Consider the following 19,096-nt stretch of genomic DNA (forward strand, 5'->3'; position numbering starts at 1 on the left):
TACTATTCTTTTATGTCTGTAGTCAGTCAATATCTGCCATCAGACTTAAATAAATTTGCAGATACAGGAAACTAATAATTCTAGGTTTTTAATAATAAAGGATTTTATGCTGAAAAACCACAGTAATCTCTCTCTCAGATGTATGCCACAAAATGTTATCTACTTGGCACAGAATGTGCCATGAGGGGGTCATTAAAAATAAAGTCCCTAAACACATGTGCACATCACATTTACTTAAAAAAAAAATCAAAAGTTGTACAGTTTTGGGTGCAAATAAGTAATCAGTGAAAATCAGGCCCTAAAAGCTGAACAGCAGTCACAGTATATCATGTCTGTCTTCCTTGTTGTAAGCAGTATTGTTGTATCCATGGGGTTTGCTATTGTTTTTCCTGTCCTATGACTACAGGTTGAACCTCTCAAGTCTGAAACTCTTGGGACTGATGGCTATAAACAGACTTTATGGGACTGTGGGAAACTTGTCCATTTATGAAGGATGTGGCCATCTAACTAAAATCATGCCGGACCACAGATGTTGCCAAACCAGAAAGTGCCAGACTAGAATAGTGATAGAGATGTAGCCGTGTTAGTCTGGGGTAGCTGAAGCAAAATGCAGGACAATGTAGCACTTTAAAGACTAACAAGATGGTTTATTAGATGATGAGCTTTTGTGGGCCAGACCCACTTCCTCAGATCAAATAGTGGAAGAAAGTAGTCACAACCATATATGCCAAAGGATACAATTAAAAAAAATGAACAAATATGAAAAGGACAAATCACATTGCAGAACAGAAGGGGGATGCGGGGGGGGGGGGGGAGGAAGGAAGGTAGGTAAGTGTCTGTGAATTGATATTAGAGGTAGGGAGAGTGGGATGTTTGTGAGTTAATGGTATTAGAGGTGATAATTGGGGAAACTATCTTGGATGGGTGAGATAGTTCAAATGTTTGTTGAGTCCTTTTTGGAAAGTGTCGAATTTTAACATGAATGACAGTTCAGAGGATTCCCTTTCAAGTGCAGATGTAAAAGGTCTTTGTAGCGGAATGCAGGTGGTTAAGTCATTGAGAGAGTGTCCTTTCTGGTTAAAATGGCAAGAAACTGTTTTCTCTTTGTGATCTTGTCTGATATCTGTTTTGTGGGCATTAATCCTTTGGCGAAGTGTCTGAGATGTTTGTCCAATGTACATAGCAGACTAGAGAGATTCAACCTGTACTTAGTTTTATATGCAGTGTTGTAGGAGCTGTGTTGGTCCCAGGATATTAGAAAAGCAACTTTTGTTGGTAAGAGAGAAGTTTTCAAGCTTACACAGAGCTCTTCTTCAGATCTGTGAAATTTGCTCAGGTCATGTCTACACTACAAAATTGTCTTAAGTTGATGTACAGCCACTATATTAATTAAAATGGTGTTTCACATCCACACAATTCTTCTGTTGGCAGTCCATATCCTCCACATGAGTGCTTCCACAAATTTAATTTAGCATCCTAGGGCTCCAGATGTGAGCTCCTTGTGCAGCTAACAAATGATGTAAGTAATGCAGGGTTTACATGGATACGAACTTGATTCTGCAATGTAGGCCTCAAAGTGTGTCAGCTGTGTACAAAGTGGAACAGGTTGTTTAGCATAAGTAGTTAATGCATATTTTAAGAGACTATTCAAGGTGAAGTTCTTCCCCCCCCAGTCACGAGATGGAAGGAACTGGGGAGCAACTCTGAGGGTTACAGTAAGCCATAAATCCAGTGTCTATTCAATCTATTATTTGTAGTGTCTGGTAAAATTATGAATTTACATTCCCGGGCTCCTCTTTTGAAATTATTGTGCCAATTTCCTTTGAGAATGACTAACAAATCAGATCTAGAATAATCACTTTGTGATGGTTTATTAAAAAAAAAAAAAATCTATAACCCATTAATCTTTCCCTAGCTACATGCACCACAATGACTGGAGGGTTTTGAACAGACCATTATTAAGAAAAGGATAGAAAATAAGACCCAGTATATCTTACTGCCCCTGTATAAAACTATGGTACACCCACATCTTGACTACTGTGTACAGATGTGGTCTCCTCACCTCAAAAAATATATTTTGGCCTTGGAAAGGGTTCAGAAAAGGGCAACTAAAATGATTAGGGGTTTGGAACGGGTCCCATATGAGGAGAGGTTAAAGTGACGGACTTTTCAGTTTAGAAAAGAGGAGGCTGAGGGCGGATATGATAGAGGTATATCAAATAATGAGTGATTTAGAGAGGGCCGATAAAGAAAAGTTATTTGTTAGTTCCCTAAATAGAAGAATTAGAGGACACCAAATGAAGTTAATGGGTAGCAGGTTTAAAACTAATAAAAGAAAGTTCTTCTTCACACAGCGTGTAGTCAACCTGTGGAACTCCTTGCCAGAGGAGGCTGTGAAGGCTAGGACTATAATAGATTTTAAAGAGAAGCTAGATAATTTCATGGAGGTTAGGTCCATAAAAGTCTATTAGCCAGGGGATAAAATGGTGTCCTTGGCCTCTGTTTGTCAGAGGCTGGAGAGGGGTGGCAGGAGACAAATCGCTTGATCATTGTCTTCGGTCCACCCTCTCTGGGGCACCTGGTGCTGGCCACTGTCGGCAGACAGGATACTAGGCTAGATGGACCTTTGATCTGACCCAGTACAGCCGTTCTTATGTTATGTTCACTTTGTCTTGAATGGTCCCTTGAAATATTAACTATTTATACTAAACACCTCATATTTAGCTGTGACACTCTAAATATCTTCCTCAGACTGGAAGAAGAGTTCTGTGTAGCTCAAAAGCTTGTCTTTCACCAACTGAAGTTAGTCCATTAAAAGATATTACCTCATCCACCTTGTCTCTCATTTTTATAGGAAGGTATCAGTGAACAGACTACTGAATTTACATTGTTAAGGTCTACAAATGGTTAAAAAAAAACCACAAGGGAGAAGTACAAAATATTTTCTCTCTTTTTCATGGGCAGTGGGTAATGTAGGCAAGGAAAGGCATTGCCTTCCCAAAACTGCCTAGCCACCGAGGAGGACTGGGACTGCGGCGTGACAGCCCCAGCCCTCTTGGTGGACAGGAAGGATCAGGATTGAGAGCTGGGGTTGGGTGGAGTTTGGCTGGGGGGGGGGGGCGGGGAAGAGGGAGAAAGAGGTTGCTGAAGGGGCATGGTCTTGGGGAAAGAGTAATGGCGTCAAGCAAAAAGAGTGGGGCATGCTCTTTTTGCATTTCAATTGAAGTTTTCTACCCAGTTGCAATAGGGACTTTAAACAGTTCATACTCCTGTGAGTACCCCTTTGCGGCTGAGAGCATGTCTGCAATTTTTGACCCAGATATTCTCCAGGAGCGGAGAGGTCTCCAAAGGGTGTGAGGTCCATTGCCTGGGGCCAGATGTCTTTAGCCCCCTTGCTACGGCTGCTGGAAGTTGGGGGGGGGGGGGGGGGAAGAGATCCAGGCCTGCCCACTCCTCTGGGTCCCGGCCTACAGACCCTGTAAGTAGCAGTTGTTTGCTAAGCGTCTCTAGTGTCTTTGGCTACCTTGCTCCCTGGGCTACTTTCCCAAGACGCTGCTCCATCCAACTCTCCCTCACTCTGGGCTTTGAGGTCTAGCTCTCCACACACCCAGTCCTGGGTTCTGCAAAGTTTGGTAGCCAGTTGTGGCTAGTCTTCTGTCTCTGTCCTGGTTCTGAACCAGATCTAAAGTTTAGCTTACACACGGAACTATCCGAGGTGCTACTGTCCTCTCAGTCAGAGCCTAGACCTGGCTGGGTTCAGCTCCAGTGAAGAACGGCCAGGCTTTGTCCCAGCTGCTTCTTTTATATCAGCCTGCTGGGCCCTGATTGGCTCCTGCTGCTGCAGCCAGTCTATCCTGCTTGGAGGACCTCTTCTGCTCCTCTCCCTGAGTTGGGGTGCAGAAAGGCCTGCAGTCTCCAGCAGAGAGTATTGGGCATAGTCCACACCATTACAAGGACTTTTTTGAAAATCAGATCCTTCCTTTTACCAGTGAGGATCTCTTGGGATGAACTACAAACAGCTGGAAGGCTATGTATTTTAAAAATAAAAGGATAACACAAATGTAGCATAACTAGACACCAGAGCATCAGTAAATTGTAAATTAACTGACTGTTTTAAATATTTTAATTTAAAATGTGTTTGCTAATAGAAAAGATTTAAGCAGCTAATATTACTACAAGCCTTCTGACTGAGAAGCTTTTATATTTGCCATTGGTTTAGAAGAGTATATTACAATTTAAGAGTAGAAGTAGAATATTTGCAATTTGGTAGATTTGAGTGTGGCGTAATACATCATATTTGGCCCAGGTCTTGTAAAATGGGTAATTATTTCTACAAATACAAGAATAAATCAGATTAAAATCCAGCTGAATACGTAGACTTATGTTTCAGGTACTATATCACGATACATGATGTGTGCTATCTTTCCACAGCAATTAGTTACCTCTCTTGTCTGTTATGGCACATAGGTGAAAAGAATGGGACAGAGCCAGATGATGCAGAATTGGTGAACCTCAGCAAAAGGCTGGTGGAGAACGCAGTCCTCAAGGCTGTACAGCAGTATCTAGAAGAAACTCAAAACAAAAACAGACAGGCTGATGGAAGCCCAGTGAAAACTGAGGAAGCAGCTAGTGAAAATAAGAATGAAAATGATAGTGATATCAGAAAGTGATCACTATGAGAATGCTAAGGAAGCACAAATCAACCAAGAACAACCATCAAAATATGTCCCAGCTCCATGTTCAAGATGTGCTGGCTGACTTGCAGTATGCGTCATGAGTGTCTCTTATCAGAAAGGTGGCCCTCAATTCAGAACACATAACAAACAGTTTCATAAAAAAAGTATTTGCATTGCTGAAAAACTACTGAATGCTGGGAAAGATGATTGGGGGGGAGAGGGGAAATCGACAAGATTGTGAAATTAAAAAAGCTCGAATTTTCACAGACTCTTAACTACAGAGCATCTCTTTGTTGTTTTTGAAGAGGAACTGAATCCCTTGCATATGCCTTTTGCACTGAAAGGAATGGCCATGAAACAAGGCCCTGCCATAAGGGAAAACTTTGCCAAACAATGTAGTTGGCGGAGCCTACAACTGCACACTTGATCTGCAGCAGAGCACACCACATTCTGCTGCAAAGCTAAGAGCAGGCAATGCTAAGCTAAAAAAGTTACCACTATAGATGTTTATCACCAGATACTATTACACAGTAGGTAATATCATAGGGAGTTCTCTCGAATGTGACACTATAAAGTATTGTTCACTTTTCAGTAAAGTTTGTTCACATAAATTATATTTTTTGACAAAACACTACCTTTTTATACACAATAAACATGGACAATATTCTAAGTACTTAAAGAAAACACATGTGCAGTTTGATACATTAATGCCATGCTTTAATATTTAGAAATTACATTAGTTATATGCAAAATGTATTGTATCCTTTTTCTCTAGGGAAGAGCCATGAATCAGACTTAATAAAGAAAGCCTTGCACAGAGAATCACAGGCTCTGTTATCCAAACTGAATAAGATAAAAGAGCTCTTATCAAACCCTGAGACCCGGATGAAAATTAACAGGGAACTGTTTGAAGACAGACATAAACAACAACAGTAGAAATTGGAAAAAAATCACGTCGACTCCAGCTCTCCGGCTATGTGATCATAAATAGCTATGGTAAAAAAAATCTCAACGTTGTTTTGTGATGAAAAATACTGATTTTGCAAATTTTCCATCTCTTTTAATACAGACAATATAAATTAAAGCCAATATAGCATGTGGTATTGTGTTAAACAGCAAAGAACAGACTGTTTATTGAGGAGTTACAGTAGCTCTCTAGATCAATTTTTGGAAGGAAGGAAGGAAAAAGTTAAGGAGGCAGGTCTGTGTCATGATTCTGCCATAGAAATGCCTTCATTTCTAAAGGGTATGATCAAACACTGTGGCCATTCTAAACTTTCAATGTGATTTTAAAATATATAGCTGAAGATGACATTTTTAATGATGTGTCTTTTCTGTATATGCTGGTATTTTGGGTAGTCACTGTTTCATGTTTGTTAATCAACAACTGAGTACACATGTACAGATGCTGAAATATTGTTTCTGCTATTGTTTACATGCAAGCAAGAATGTTTTAATCTCTCAAGGTAAAATCCTGGCTCCACTGAGGTCAGTGGAAGAATTTCCACTGATTTCACTGGAGCTAGGATTTCATCCTCAATGAAGGATGAATTGTTCAAATAATCTTTGTTCAGAATATTTGCCTTGTCATTTCTGTAGGAACAAGATGCTTCTTGGTTTTATTTCTGTTATTTCCTCCATCTCTTTACCCTTTGCTATGTGAAAAGGGGTCTGAACCTGTGTTCTGGGTGCACTCCACACATCTGCTGAATTCAGTAGAAGAAGTGCACACACAAAATCCAACAACAATGCATGATTGGGACCCAGCATTTGCACTTAAGCATTATTTGAAAACTACCCACAACTTTAAAACCACCTACTTAATCATGCATTCTGTAATCAATATCAGATTTTTGCTGGTAGAACTGCAGTCTAAATATTAAGATTTTATTCATCAACCATGAAATATTGGTATTTTATCTCATGGATCAGCTATTTTTTTCCTCTAGCGATAAAAGAGCATATTAAAAAAATGCATCTTTTGCATTTAAGTCCATCTTTCTAATAAAAAAGATTTTTTCTTTGCATTGTGTCCTCATTCCTCTCAAACAGATTTAAATAAAATGAAGAAGTACTTTTAAGGTAACTCTAAAACAGGTACCGGTAATTAAAACATATGGGTACAACTTCTTCATTCCCCTCTCCCCCCTCCAACCCCCAGCAAATCACACCTCATTATATAATTGTGACTTATGGCAAAGCAAGGATATTTCATCTGGATATTAACTCTTGGATATTTCTGATTCAGTAGATAGCAGTGCTTCTCAAAGTGATCTGTGGGCCCACACTGAGAAAGCTGCAAACAGGCCAGCCATCCTGCTTCCCACGGTTCCCTCTGGCTGCAAATGACGAATCGCAGCCAAGGGGAGCTGCAAGGCTCCATGACTGCAGCACCAGTAAATAAACAAATAGGAGCGGCCCATTAGCAACTCTCTCAGAGTGGATCCACAGACCACTTTGAGGAACATTGGTGTATATCATGGGTTCCCAAACTGGGGGCCGTGAAGAAATTCCAGGGGGGGGGGCATGAGGCGACCCTGCCACACACACCCAGTCAATAGCACCCCAAGTTTTGCTGCTATGTTTTTGGGAGGAGGGGCATGAGGGTTTCTCAAAAATCAAAAAGTGGGCGTGATAGTGAAAAGTTTGGGAACCACTGGTGTATATAGTGAAGAAGATGCCTTCCAGTACATTTCAAAATAGCATTTCTAGGATTCCCCAGGTCAGAAATTAAAGGTCAAGATGCTGAACAGCCCTGAAGATGAACCTTTTTGAAGTTTCTTTGCATACTTCATGGATTAGTAAGAAGTACAGTTTTATTATAAGCCTAAATCTTAACCTCACTGAAATCTAGTGTTGACAGAGGAAGCAGTTCAGGATCTGGCACACCCAGCAAGACCTGCTTTATAAGCCTAGTTTATGGTTGGTTATCCCTTAGGCTAACAAAAGATAGGGAAAAAATGGGAGTTACTTATGAGCACATGTGCTGATTTATTAACAGTATGCTATACATCACTAGATAAAAAAATTTAGAGAAAGTTAGACAAGAATAATCAACCAGACAGATGTATAAACAAAGGAGATGTACTATTTCTGAACAGATCTTAAGGGGAAAAAAAGTCTACCATTTTGTTATCTTCTTTTTTCTCTTCCTGAGCAGTTTGATATCAACGTTTCTACTAATTAGCCATGGTAACTAGTGTTGTTTTCTCAACTTTGAATTAACAAGTAATTTAAATTAAAAGTTGAATAAATGAAAATGAAGCAAACATTCTAGCCACCTGTCAAAGATGCTACTGCTTTCAAAGACTACTTTAGCATTTCAACAAAACTCCAGTTCCAAGTGCTCAGCCAGTAATTTACACTAGTTCAGTGGTTCGACTTGCTTTAAAACTTGAACAGCCAAGATGAATTGCTTAAAATTAATTAATTATAAATAATTTTAATAGTATGATTATTGTAAGTTTGGAATGTTTTGGTTCCCAATTTCAAATTGTTTTATTTTTTGAATAGGAAAAAAAAATTTAAAAGTTATTTTAAATCAGTTTCTATTCTCCACCCCAAAATGAAACAGTGTATGAATGCAATTAAATATAAATCTAAAAGCTAACATTAGATCTGGAACCACTGGATGAGTCAATGAAATATGCTCTCTGCTGGTCCAACCCTTCTTCTCCAGAAAGCCTTCCAAGGACTTCAGTGAAGGCTGGTGGGAGCCTGTGGACTGGTAAACAAAGGCACTTAGGGACTATCAAATTTGGGGGTTTCTTCCTGTTTCTAAACTGGGTTTTTATTGTATTTGTGCAATTTTTTTAAAAAAACCTCTATTATTAACTCTCTCTTTTTTATACAACTGTTAATGAAATATCCTTTTGATTTAGCCCTGATATATGTGAAGCATTAGCCTGGTGTAGTTCTCTAGAGAACTCTCTTGATGGAGAAGGCAAGTGGTCACTGGCCTCTCAAAAACGATAAGGTAACTGGACAGAGAAGGCTCTGATCTTTCTCCCCAAGCAGTGTCATACAAGAATTCATGGAGGGATAGGAAGGCTATATGCACCGTCCTAGAGTCAACAAACTAACCAGTTAAGATATGTGATTAATTGGCAGCCAGGTAAGGTAAGGTGTGTTTTGGGTATGTGAAAATTGTTCTAAATAAAGGTAACAGGCAAGTTCATTTCAATTATGTGATTTTGTATTTGAATTGTATTTTATGCCTCTCTGTAATTCCACTGAATGACAAAGCAGTTCTTTAGTCGGTCAAGATTTTAATGTGCCTTAAAACAACTGCCTAGTCCTAGAAGATGATGCTCAATAGAAACTGCCTGGATCATTTTATTTGAGTAACTGTAATGCTTTTTGCAAAAATTACTCACAGTGTGGTAAAAGCAACAAGAAGTCATATGATTCTTGCAGGAAAAGGTGAAACATCAAGCTCTGGGAGTGATAATTCATTAATGTAGAAATGTTGTTTACCTCATCATCCTTTTGATCAATACAATTTCCAAACAGCAAAGTTCTTCATTTGTATTCATTTCCTCATTTATATTCTCCTTATGTCTTTGACAGGAATATTTGTATTGAATGAAAACCAGACCCAAGAGACTGCTAGACCGAGAAATAAAACATTTTCATATGCAAGTAACAATTAGAACAATTCATTGGAAAACAAAGAGTGATGCACCTACCATGCCATTCCTAAGTAACAGCTAAAGGAGTATTGCAGCAATTAGAGAAAAAAAAATTACAGCAAGAGAGAGAGATTGCACATGAGTTCCATTTTCTGGATGAGGATAGCTATGCTTTTTTCAGTCCTTATAAAATTCAAGCAAAATTGTAACGTGAAGTAAAACCACAGAGAAAGAGAAATGTATGCTGTCCCTCACCCCCAATTACCATAGCGTGGATTAGTAATATATATAAATTAAAAGCAATATACTAGTTCATAATCAGGCTCATATCTGCACAATAGTTTACATAACTTCCTCCCTACAGAGCAGCAGAAAATGGTTTTCAGAGAGTATCAAAGAGACAAGATAGATTTTGAACTGCAATTTAAAGAACGTAAATGGAGACAAGGGGTGGATGGGGTGGGATAAGTGAAGGACAGCAATGGTACCAAGTGTGAGTAATTGTGGCAAGGAAACTGAGACCAGAGTAGCTGAATAAGTGTTTAGGGGAAGATGTACTGTGTATATTAGATGTTGGATTGAATGACTACTGACTGTTGGAAAACCACCAAGACACTTTTAAATTGGATTAAGAAACAGAGAAGAAAATAATAGCATGACACACATCTAAGCAGTCTAATAGCATGTTTGTATCAGAAGCACTGGTCTGCTAGTCACACATTTTCAAATCAAATTTAAGCTGAAAAGCTAAGTGATTGTGTTGTTATGAAATGTCACTCTAACAAAAACACCGAAGTAAAAGAACAAAGAAAATAAATGTAGGGAAAAAAAAGCAGCTAAGGCAGGAGAAAAAGACCTACAAATGAATCTATAAGCTCAATCAGATGCTTTACAGAAGAAACTACAGAGTCATACTTAAAGCTTCTTCCCAATATACCACACTGGTACAGAAGTTCAGTTGAGATAAGCGTCTAGCAATTGAAATGGAGAAGGTAGAAAAAAATCTTTGGCTGCACATAAGAAAATATAGCAATTCAGTCTGAACAATAGCTTCAGAGGGGTAGCTGAGTTAGTCTTTAACTGGAAAAACTTAAACAACAACAAATAGTCTTTAAGGTGCTGCTAGACTAACAAAACACGAGTGGTATCATGAGCTTTCGTGGTTACAACCCACTTCTTCAGATGACTGGAGTATTAAAAGTCCAGATCGAAGGATAAATAAGGGAAGTGGTGCGGGAGGGGGGGCGAGTGGATGATGGAGGGGAGAAAAGAAAACCAGTGGATTAGATTGTTCAAGTTACAAGAGGCTGAGCAGAACAATTTGCACCTCTGTAAGTGCCCATTGTTTGGTTGGTTGGTTAAGTCATTAGGATGTGGAAGGTAGTGTGTGAGCCAGCCAATATCTTTATTCATTCAGTCTGAACAATGTCATGATTCACAATGTATAATACCAACAGTGGAGTAACACAAAATGTAACACTGTGCAGGAAGGGAAACAAATCTCAGAGAAAGAGCCTATTTCAAAACTGATAGTTATGTACAACTTAATTTAGTGACTGGCACTCTACTGGCAAAAGCATTACTCGTATTGGTGCAGTTTGGACAAGGAAAGACCTGCCCAAAGAGATTATTCCAGTTCTCCTGAGTGAAACAAGCTAAACAAGTACAAGCAGTGTTTTGCCAGTATAACTAAGTCTGGCTATATTGGACCAGCATGGCTATATTGGTCACACAGCACCTGACTGTGATAGTTATGTGGCAAAAAATCTGTCCTACAGACCTGACCAAATTTGAGAGTAGTCCAACTGGACTGTGCTCCACTCAGTCATCCTAACAAAGATAAATCAGGACTCTTAACATTTATGGATAGAGAGGGGGGATATCTAATCGCCTCTTAATGGCCTTTAAGAGACAACTGTGGTTCTTCTTCGAGAAGCATCACTGGGGGTGCTCCACATTAGGTGCAGAGTGTCCCAGTTCTAGCCTGTTGGAGAGCAACAAAACCAGTGTGAACCAGACATGCTAAACTGAGAGAACTAGATTGAGGGTCTCAGACCCCAGGCTCCAGCCTAAGCCTGCATCTACACAGAAAAGAAACAGCCCCACACAAGCCTGAATCAGCTGACGTGAGCCCGCTAGGGTGTCTAGTTGCTGTGTAGACAGGATAGACTCTGAGGCAGGGGGATCTGGATGATTGGGAGAATGTAGGCTGATTCCATTCCTGTAACATCAAAGGGGAGGCTTGCTATCTGAGCTGGCAGTGAAGTGTAAGATTAAATGTGTTACACTTTGTTCCAACTGCTAAATGAAAACCCTTTGTTTTAAGAAGTCTGTTGGCCATAGGCTGCCCATGGTGGAAATAAAGCGGCCCAAAACTTAGCTGGACTTGTTGAGTGATAAGGGATTGGTGTGCTTGGAGCAGTGTACCTGGCTTCTGGTCCTAAGCACAGAAAGGCAACAGGCCCAAGAACACCAAAGAAGTCTATCTTAGATTAGTACTAAGAGAGCTGGTCATTTACTATCAAGCATGTATCGCTTAACTTATGCACGGATAGATTATTATTACCTAATAATATTGGAGAGTCATACAGGAGAGTCATTTCCCTATCTAGGATGTGGGAAACAAATGTTTAGAAAACATGGTAGCTAATGTGTATTAAGTAATATGGTTTTATAACATTACTTACTGTAGACATAGGCTAACATTTCAGAATACCTCATTTTTCTATTCTAGACAAAGGCACAGAGATGGAAATCTGTGACTCTTCCTATAGCAATGATTGATCATAAATTACATTAATGAAATGTGAGATGAAAACAGAGGGCCACACCGTGTAATTACCCTGTGAGGTCTTCCTTCATCTCTTTATTGCATGATTCTTCTTTCCCACTTGCCATATTTTTGAAAGCAGATTTAGTTGTATTTTATAGAAGTTGCCTTGCAGAGTCTGGTTTAGAACCAGCAACCACAAACCACGTTGTACTGTATTAATACTTGTGCCCATCTAGCTTTCATTCTTGCATAAATGAGTGAAAACAAATAAGTCAATATTAGATTCAAAGTAAAAATGCTAGGCAAGCCAACAGAGCACAACCCTGAATATGTATTCCATGGCACTGCACCCTAGCATCCCCAAAAGCACAGAAACTTCCAAACTGATCAAACTGTTATCTGAAATGGAGAGAAGGGAGGGGGAAGGCATTATTGCCTGTGTTACTAACTCTTTAAGGCTTTATAAAGGAAAGACATTTCTCAAACCAAAGGGAAAAAAAAAAAGATTAGTCAGTGCACAAATTATTTCATTTACTAACTGTCCCATGAGAGAGTTACTAAAGGAGAAGGCAAAGACGGAGAGGCAGAGAGTCAATCTTTGGCTAGGTCAGGACAGATTCAAACAATAATGGAAATAAAACTATTTGCATTGTAGATTCATAGATTTTTAAAGCCAGAAGAAACCATTATGGTAATGAAGTCTGACTTGCATAAAACAGGCCAAAGATCCACACCTTTTGCTTTCCATCTAGAGACCACAGATTAGATTGGGGCCTCATCATGTTAGGGACTATACAGAATACAGTTCTTCAATTTTGTAATCTATACCGATGGGTGCCCATCTTGTACTTTGGGCACGTAACCCAAAACACTGACCTAACACAAAAGGGCTTCCCATAAAGATCTCTACATCAGCTCTTCTCATTCTCCTCCTCCTCAACTGCTTTGGTAAAAATCAAAACAAGAGATCGTAACTTGGCCCTGGTGGTTCAAAGGTGTGGGAAATATGTTCCAAAACAAAGGACCTCTCACAATCATCAGTCCTCGAAGCCCATTTCCCTCCCATTTAAGTAGCAAGAGAACGGAAGTACAGGTAGAATCTTGAATGTGTTAAGAAAGCTATTCACTTGCTTTCTGTAAAAGATTATATAGTATTATGATTTACACTTAACCTTCATTGGGTTAAACAGAGCGAAGCTAATTTTTGTTTCCATAAATATTTATGAGGTAATCCTCTTTAGGCTGGGATTCAAACATCAAATGGAAGAAAATTAACCTGATATATTTATTTGGGCTGCTTTAAGATCATCTCCCACAGTTTTAAAAAAAAAACCTGAACATTTCATCACTGTTCCACTGAACTAAATTCATGTCTCTTGTGAAGTATAATGCATCTGGGAAGTGGGCGGGGTTGAAAGCAGCATTATCTTAACTCTGCACTCAATGAAGCCAATGGGAGGTAGAGGTAGGTCAGTGATAAGTGCTTTTGAAAAAAAAAAAAATCTTTTCTTGAGTCTCTGGGGGGTAAAGCTAGTCAGATAATGAAAAGATAGATTTGTGAATATATTAGCAAATAAATTACGCAGATTATAGTTGCTGCTATTCATAGAGGCAAATCGTTATTAATGAATATTCATCTGACTGTTGCTATTAAAAGTGTTCAAGTGCCTTAACATTTGATTATCATTGGGAATTTCTGATGTTTAATTTTTCACTATTTGCCTGTTAAAAAATTTCAGTCATGCAGACAAGGCAAAAGCAATACACCAATGCTATGTCTACGCTGCAACGCTATATCAGGATACTTCAGTATCCCGAAATAGCTATCCAGCGTCTTCATGTTATTTCAGGCTCTCTATTCCGATGCTCCTGTAAACCTCATTCTATGAGGAGTAAAGATATATTGGAACTGCGCTTTATTTCGAAATTTGGCGCTATGTAAACCGTGCCAAATGACGAAGAAGCTATTTTGAAATAGCATCGAAATACGATACGCAATTTGCGTAGCCCAAACAGCATATCTTATTTTAAGTTACAGTGCAGTGTAGACGCACCCCAAGTGACCAACTGTACAACATGTAACAAACGGAAGGATTTTTAATAAACAAATTATCTGAAACTAAACTATCCCAGGTGTTCCACTTTGATTACCAAAGTGGGAATAGTAATTTTAAACATGACCCAACATATCGGGGAAAGCAGAAGTCCTGCAAAATGTTTATGGGATGATTTTGTCATCTGTATATATTTTTATTTGGTACTAACCCAGACCTAAAGAGCAGCCCCAGAGAGGGAAAGGTCAGTGTATGAGGATAAACAGTGTATAACAACCCTTCATAGTTAGTTGTAATTTTTGCCCAAAGATCTCAAAGTGTCTTAACAAATGTGGATGAAGTGTTGCAGTGCATTGGGTAGTTCAATTTTATTGCTGGATGTGATCAGAACAGCTCAGCTGTACCACAGAACTTCACCTCTAGCTCAAGTGGCAGCAGCCAGGACTTTTGGAGCAGGAAGATCTTAGTTTTAAGCCATTTTGCTAACAGTGAAGTACCAAGAAACCACGACAAGTAGCATTGTGACAGCCATGCTAGGTGGATCTGGGTTTTTTCCACTATTCACAAATAAGATGATGCACTGAGGGGAGGTCAGAAAAATTACCCAACAAATCAGTGGTGGCATCAGGAAAAATTAATGGTAAAATTCAGGCACCACTAAAATTAATAAAAGTTTGCCATCGATTTCATTGGAAATGGGATTTCACCCTAAGTTTCCTGACTCCATTCCTCTGCTACACCCACTAAACACATCTTTCTCCTTAAACTGTTAATAGTATCACAGTTATACATTAGCTACTACCACTACTGCCCTCTGAAAATCCTGGCAGCTGAAACAGCCCTATGGGGAGATATAGGCCCACAAGGAAAAACCTAAGAACCATAAGGATGCTCTAAGTTGAGCCAAAACAGTCTCCCGCTATCTGCTGGATCAGGCAGCCACAAAAAACAGAACATGGACAACTGGGAGCTAAAGCCCCAACAAAAATGTAAGGATTGCATGAATAAAGAAATCCTAAGTTTAGAAGACAAATTTGTTTATTTCATTTTATTAGAAGGAGACCATTTTAGTCTTGGTGTAATATTATTGATTAACGTGATACTCAACAGCTATGCTATTAATTACCAAGAGTCCCCAAATAAAAAAAAAGTTGCCTACACCCTAGGATAGAGTCACCTTCTCTCCCCCACATTCCCATCCTTTCGCGGCAAAGGCATTGTAGTCAGACTAGATCATCCTGCACAGTGAGCTGAGCAAAACCTCTAGATTTCTTTATCATTTCAGGAGAGACCGTTTTAAAGGAAACATTCTTATTCTGCTATTGTGTCAAAATAGACCTGGAGGTTCAATAGCAAATGTAAGTAAAGCACTTAAATTTTTCATTCTAATTTCAAAAGAACATGAGTAGTGTCATAAACAAGGATATAGCAATGTGTATATGAAAGACATGCTCAACTCTGATACTGCATTATGCAGGAATTAGAACAAACTACAACAAAATAACTTGGTTTGTGTTCCTTTCAAATAGGTAGATAAGATGAATACAGTGCAGCCAAGTTAATATTTCAGAACCGGAGGGATGGGCAAAACTCAAAAACTTAATTTTTATTTTAAAAAACACTCAGCTACTTACGCTTTAAATTCAGATGTCTATGAGAGAAGCTGGCTTTAAGCTGTGTTTTAGCCCATAGACTTTGAAATTCTGCTGTTCTATTATTTACTGGGAAAGCACTGACCCACCAAGTGGCAATCTAATTACAGATTGCATAAATTCAGTACTACCTACTGGAGGTGATAAGAAGCACAACTCATGTTTTCATTTCAACTCCAGAGGGATCTGTATGCAATGGGATTAAATTGCAGCAGGGAGGGTTTAAGTTTGGATATTAGGAAAAACTTCCTGTTAGGGTGGTTAAATAGTGGAATTAATTGCCTAGACATCTATCAGGGAGATCTAGATGGTGCCTGGTCCTGCCATGAGGGCAGGGAACTGGACTTGATAATATCTCGGGGTCTCTTCCAGTTCTAGTGTTCTATGATTCTACGCTCCAGCAAAATATCTTTCACCATAGTAGAAGGAATTATTCCCTACTCCATCCTGCTTCTTTGGCAGAGTTCAGAATTAAGAATTTGCACTTGATCTAAGAAAGAGGAAGCACAGGAACTGTGGAATTATTCATGTACTGTCAACATAGAAAATAATGTTCTATGGTAAAATCCTATACTGACTGGGAGAGGACTGAGCCACCAAATGGGGGTTTTCCTTCTCTAGTTTCTTTATTGTCTCTGAATATGTATTTGAGGAGCACCATGGCATTTAATTCCTCCAGATGTTTGGAATATGTAATGCTGCAGAATGCTTTTCTGACACTGTAGAACACCAGAATTCTGAACTGCCTGGTAAACTACACACCTTGTTTGGAAGCGGATGTATGCAATTGGGCAGCCACAGAAAAAATTAAAGTGCAATGCTATGTTAAACATAATATAACTTTTAAAAGGATTTTTTTTTTAAATTGACAAGGTAAAGGAAATTTCTGTACTTGTTTCATTTAAATTAAGGGGGTTAGAAGTAGCATTTTGCTTCTGCATAGTAGTTTCAAAGTCTATGTTCATTTGTAAACTTTTGAAAAAACTATAATGTTTTGTTCAGAGTTTTACATGTTTCAAAGTTAATGAAAACCTCCACTCCTAAGGTGTTTGTAGCTCTGTGGTTCTATTGTACATCCGTGTAGCAGGTTACGAATAATGGTGCACATGGTTAAAAAAAAAAAAAAAAAAAAACAACGTCTCCTTGTGCTAAATCAAACCCAGTTTTCAAGCCCAAGTGTGTTACATTTACAGATCTGGCCAGCTATACCATTAGGAGGACTCCAAGCCTCATGGAGAACTAGTTTTGCACAGACTGCTAGCCCCAGAGACAAGTCTAGTCTTCAGACATATTTGGATCAGAGTTGAAAAGCGATTCCTTCTGGGTTTCTCAAACCTGGCATATGGAGCACACACAGATCTCTTCAGGGTCTCCACTTTCAATTAAAAAAGAAAGTCTTTAGCTGTTACCAGTTGTGAAGATGATCTTCAAAATAAGGCCTAAGTATGACCAATGCAGCAATGTCTGACTGGATTTGCAGAGAGCCAGACAATAGTTCTGTAATGTGAATGTCTTCACTCTGATTTCAACAACTGGTAGGTTACAAGCCAGTGTTAACTAAGTATCGAAGTACCTTGCTCCTCAAAGTAAGTAAAAAGGTAAGGAGACATCACATTATGAGTATCTTCACCAGCATTTCTCAATGGAGGGCTAGCAGAGTGGGCACAAAAGAGGTCTACATTAACATGGTAAGACCTCTAACACAGTGGTTTTCAACCTTTTTTTAACTTGTGAACCCCTAAACATTTTTGAATGGAGATGTGGATACCTTTGGAAATCAGACATTATTTGTGAACCTTGAGGGATCTGTGAACCACACACTGAAAACTACTGCTCCAACACATGGCTGAGTTACAGTGACTTGGCTGATTTCTTTTTCCTGAAGGAGGCTCAGTTTTCAGAAGTTTTGGAAACTTTAACAAACTTTGTACAAAAAAAAAAAACCAAATACCTTTTCACCTCTCTGCTTTTTCTCCTGAATGGAACAGAACTAGATGCTTTGGAATATATAATGTTAAAAGGAGATTGGTTTAAAAAATGCCAAGCTCATGATGTCAATGAAGCAAAGTTGTATATAAAATCTATGTGAGAGGTGTCACTGACGAGCCTATGAAATGAAATGAAATGTGGGAAGAGCGGAAGGTGTTAAGTTAATTTCTCATTGCATTAGCCCTGCCTCATAGATTTCAGACATTGGCAGAAACTAAGGCTCACCAAGAAAGTGCACTACCATTTTCATTCAATGGCTGGGAGGGGGGAGTGGTAGTGCAAGCAGTGGTGAGAGAATCTAAGTCCTGATCCAGTGCCCACTGAAATCAATGGGCATCATTCCACTGGATCAGACCTTTATGAGTGAAGCAACCAATTTAGTTGCCTTCTTTTTCCTTTTCATGCAGAAAATACTGTGATGAACATTACACACTTCAGTGCAAGGCACTCACCTCCTGCTGTCATCAACTTAATCATCCTGATGTAGAAAAATTCCCATTTTGCATAGTAAATATGGCTTCTCTTCTTATATTGCCAGTTTCCATGCTACCCAGATGTGAAAGCAAACAGTTGGTGGATTTTTTTATAACAATGTCTTTCGGCATTTCCAGTAATTACCATGCAATTAAGAGGTACTGTGCTTATCTCTGTGCCCAAAGGAAAGCTTCTGAACAGCTGTAAGAACACTTCTGAAACATCCAGATCTGTAAAGGAGCATCCTGCCTGTTTCCATAAAACCCAGTTAACCAGATCAAATGCGCAGTGGTATTTCTTCTATGGGTAGGAGAAGCTGTAAAGATTAAATGATATGTTTTTCCCTGTGTTTCATTGCCATTAAATCTTTGGAAGCAAATCATTTTGAAAAATTGGCAATGCTTGGAGGAATGGGAAGTCAGTGACAGAGATAAAATACTTATGATTTCATATGAGTAACTGCAAGAACTGTGTACCAGCTTCAGCTAGAACCAGATACAGTATCTAACTTCAGTGAGAATGGTAAGTTAAAGATACTGTATTGTTGCTCAGCACCTTAGTATCAGAGCAGCAATAGCAAAATCTCCTCCTTGGACTAGATATGTTAAATTGTCATTAGGGTGCCTTATGGCTGTTGCTACTCTTCAAAGGTGAAAGCGCCTGTGGAGCCTGGGGTCAACTGGGGACTCCCCCACTAACCCCAGGCTCCATGTGATGCTGCCGCTTTGAAAGGCTGCTGGGAATGCTGTCACAGATGCCAAAGGGATTTTTGCTATGTATTTCTGTCAGAGGTTTCAGAGATAAGCAATGCCACATTGTAGGATTGGCATCTCACCATGCGTCAAGA

The 19,096-nt window shown here is 39.1% G+C and overlaps 1 protein-coding gene across 5 annotated transcripts in view; it reads left to right on the forward strand.

The window, feature by feature from the left end:
* Positions 1–16,922, forward strand: part of AKAP7 (A-kinase anchoring protein 7) — a 129,154-nt gene extending 112,232 nt beyond the window's left edge. For 2 of the 5 annotated variants that reach the window (XM_075924176.1, XM_075924180.1), the window contains one exon: positions 4,468–5,422. In XM_075924176.1, the coding sequence (XP_075780291.1) occupies positions 4,468–4,670 (203 nt within the window). In that variant the 3' untranslated portion in view covers positions 4,671–5,422. Of the gene's footprint in view, positions 1–4,467; positions 5,423–5,451; positions 6,704–9,245; positions 11,177–15,419 lie in introns of those variants that run through there. The other 3 variants (XM_075924179.1, XM_075924178.1, XM_075924177.1) reach the window with 3 other exon arrangements.
* The last annotated feature ends 2,174 nt before the right edge of the window (positions 16,923–19,096 follow it).

The sequence above is a fragment of the Pelodiscus sinensis genome, chromosome 3, assembly GCF_049634645.1.
Source record: "Pelodiscus sinensis isolate JC-2024 chromosome 3, ASM4963464v1, whole genome shotgun sequence".
NCBI lineage: Eukaryota > Metazoa > Chordata > Testudines > Trionychidae > Pelodiscus > Pelodiscus sinensis.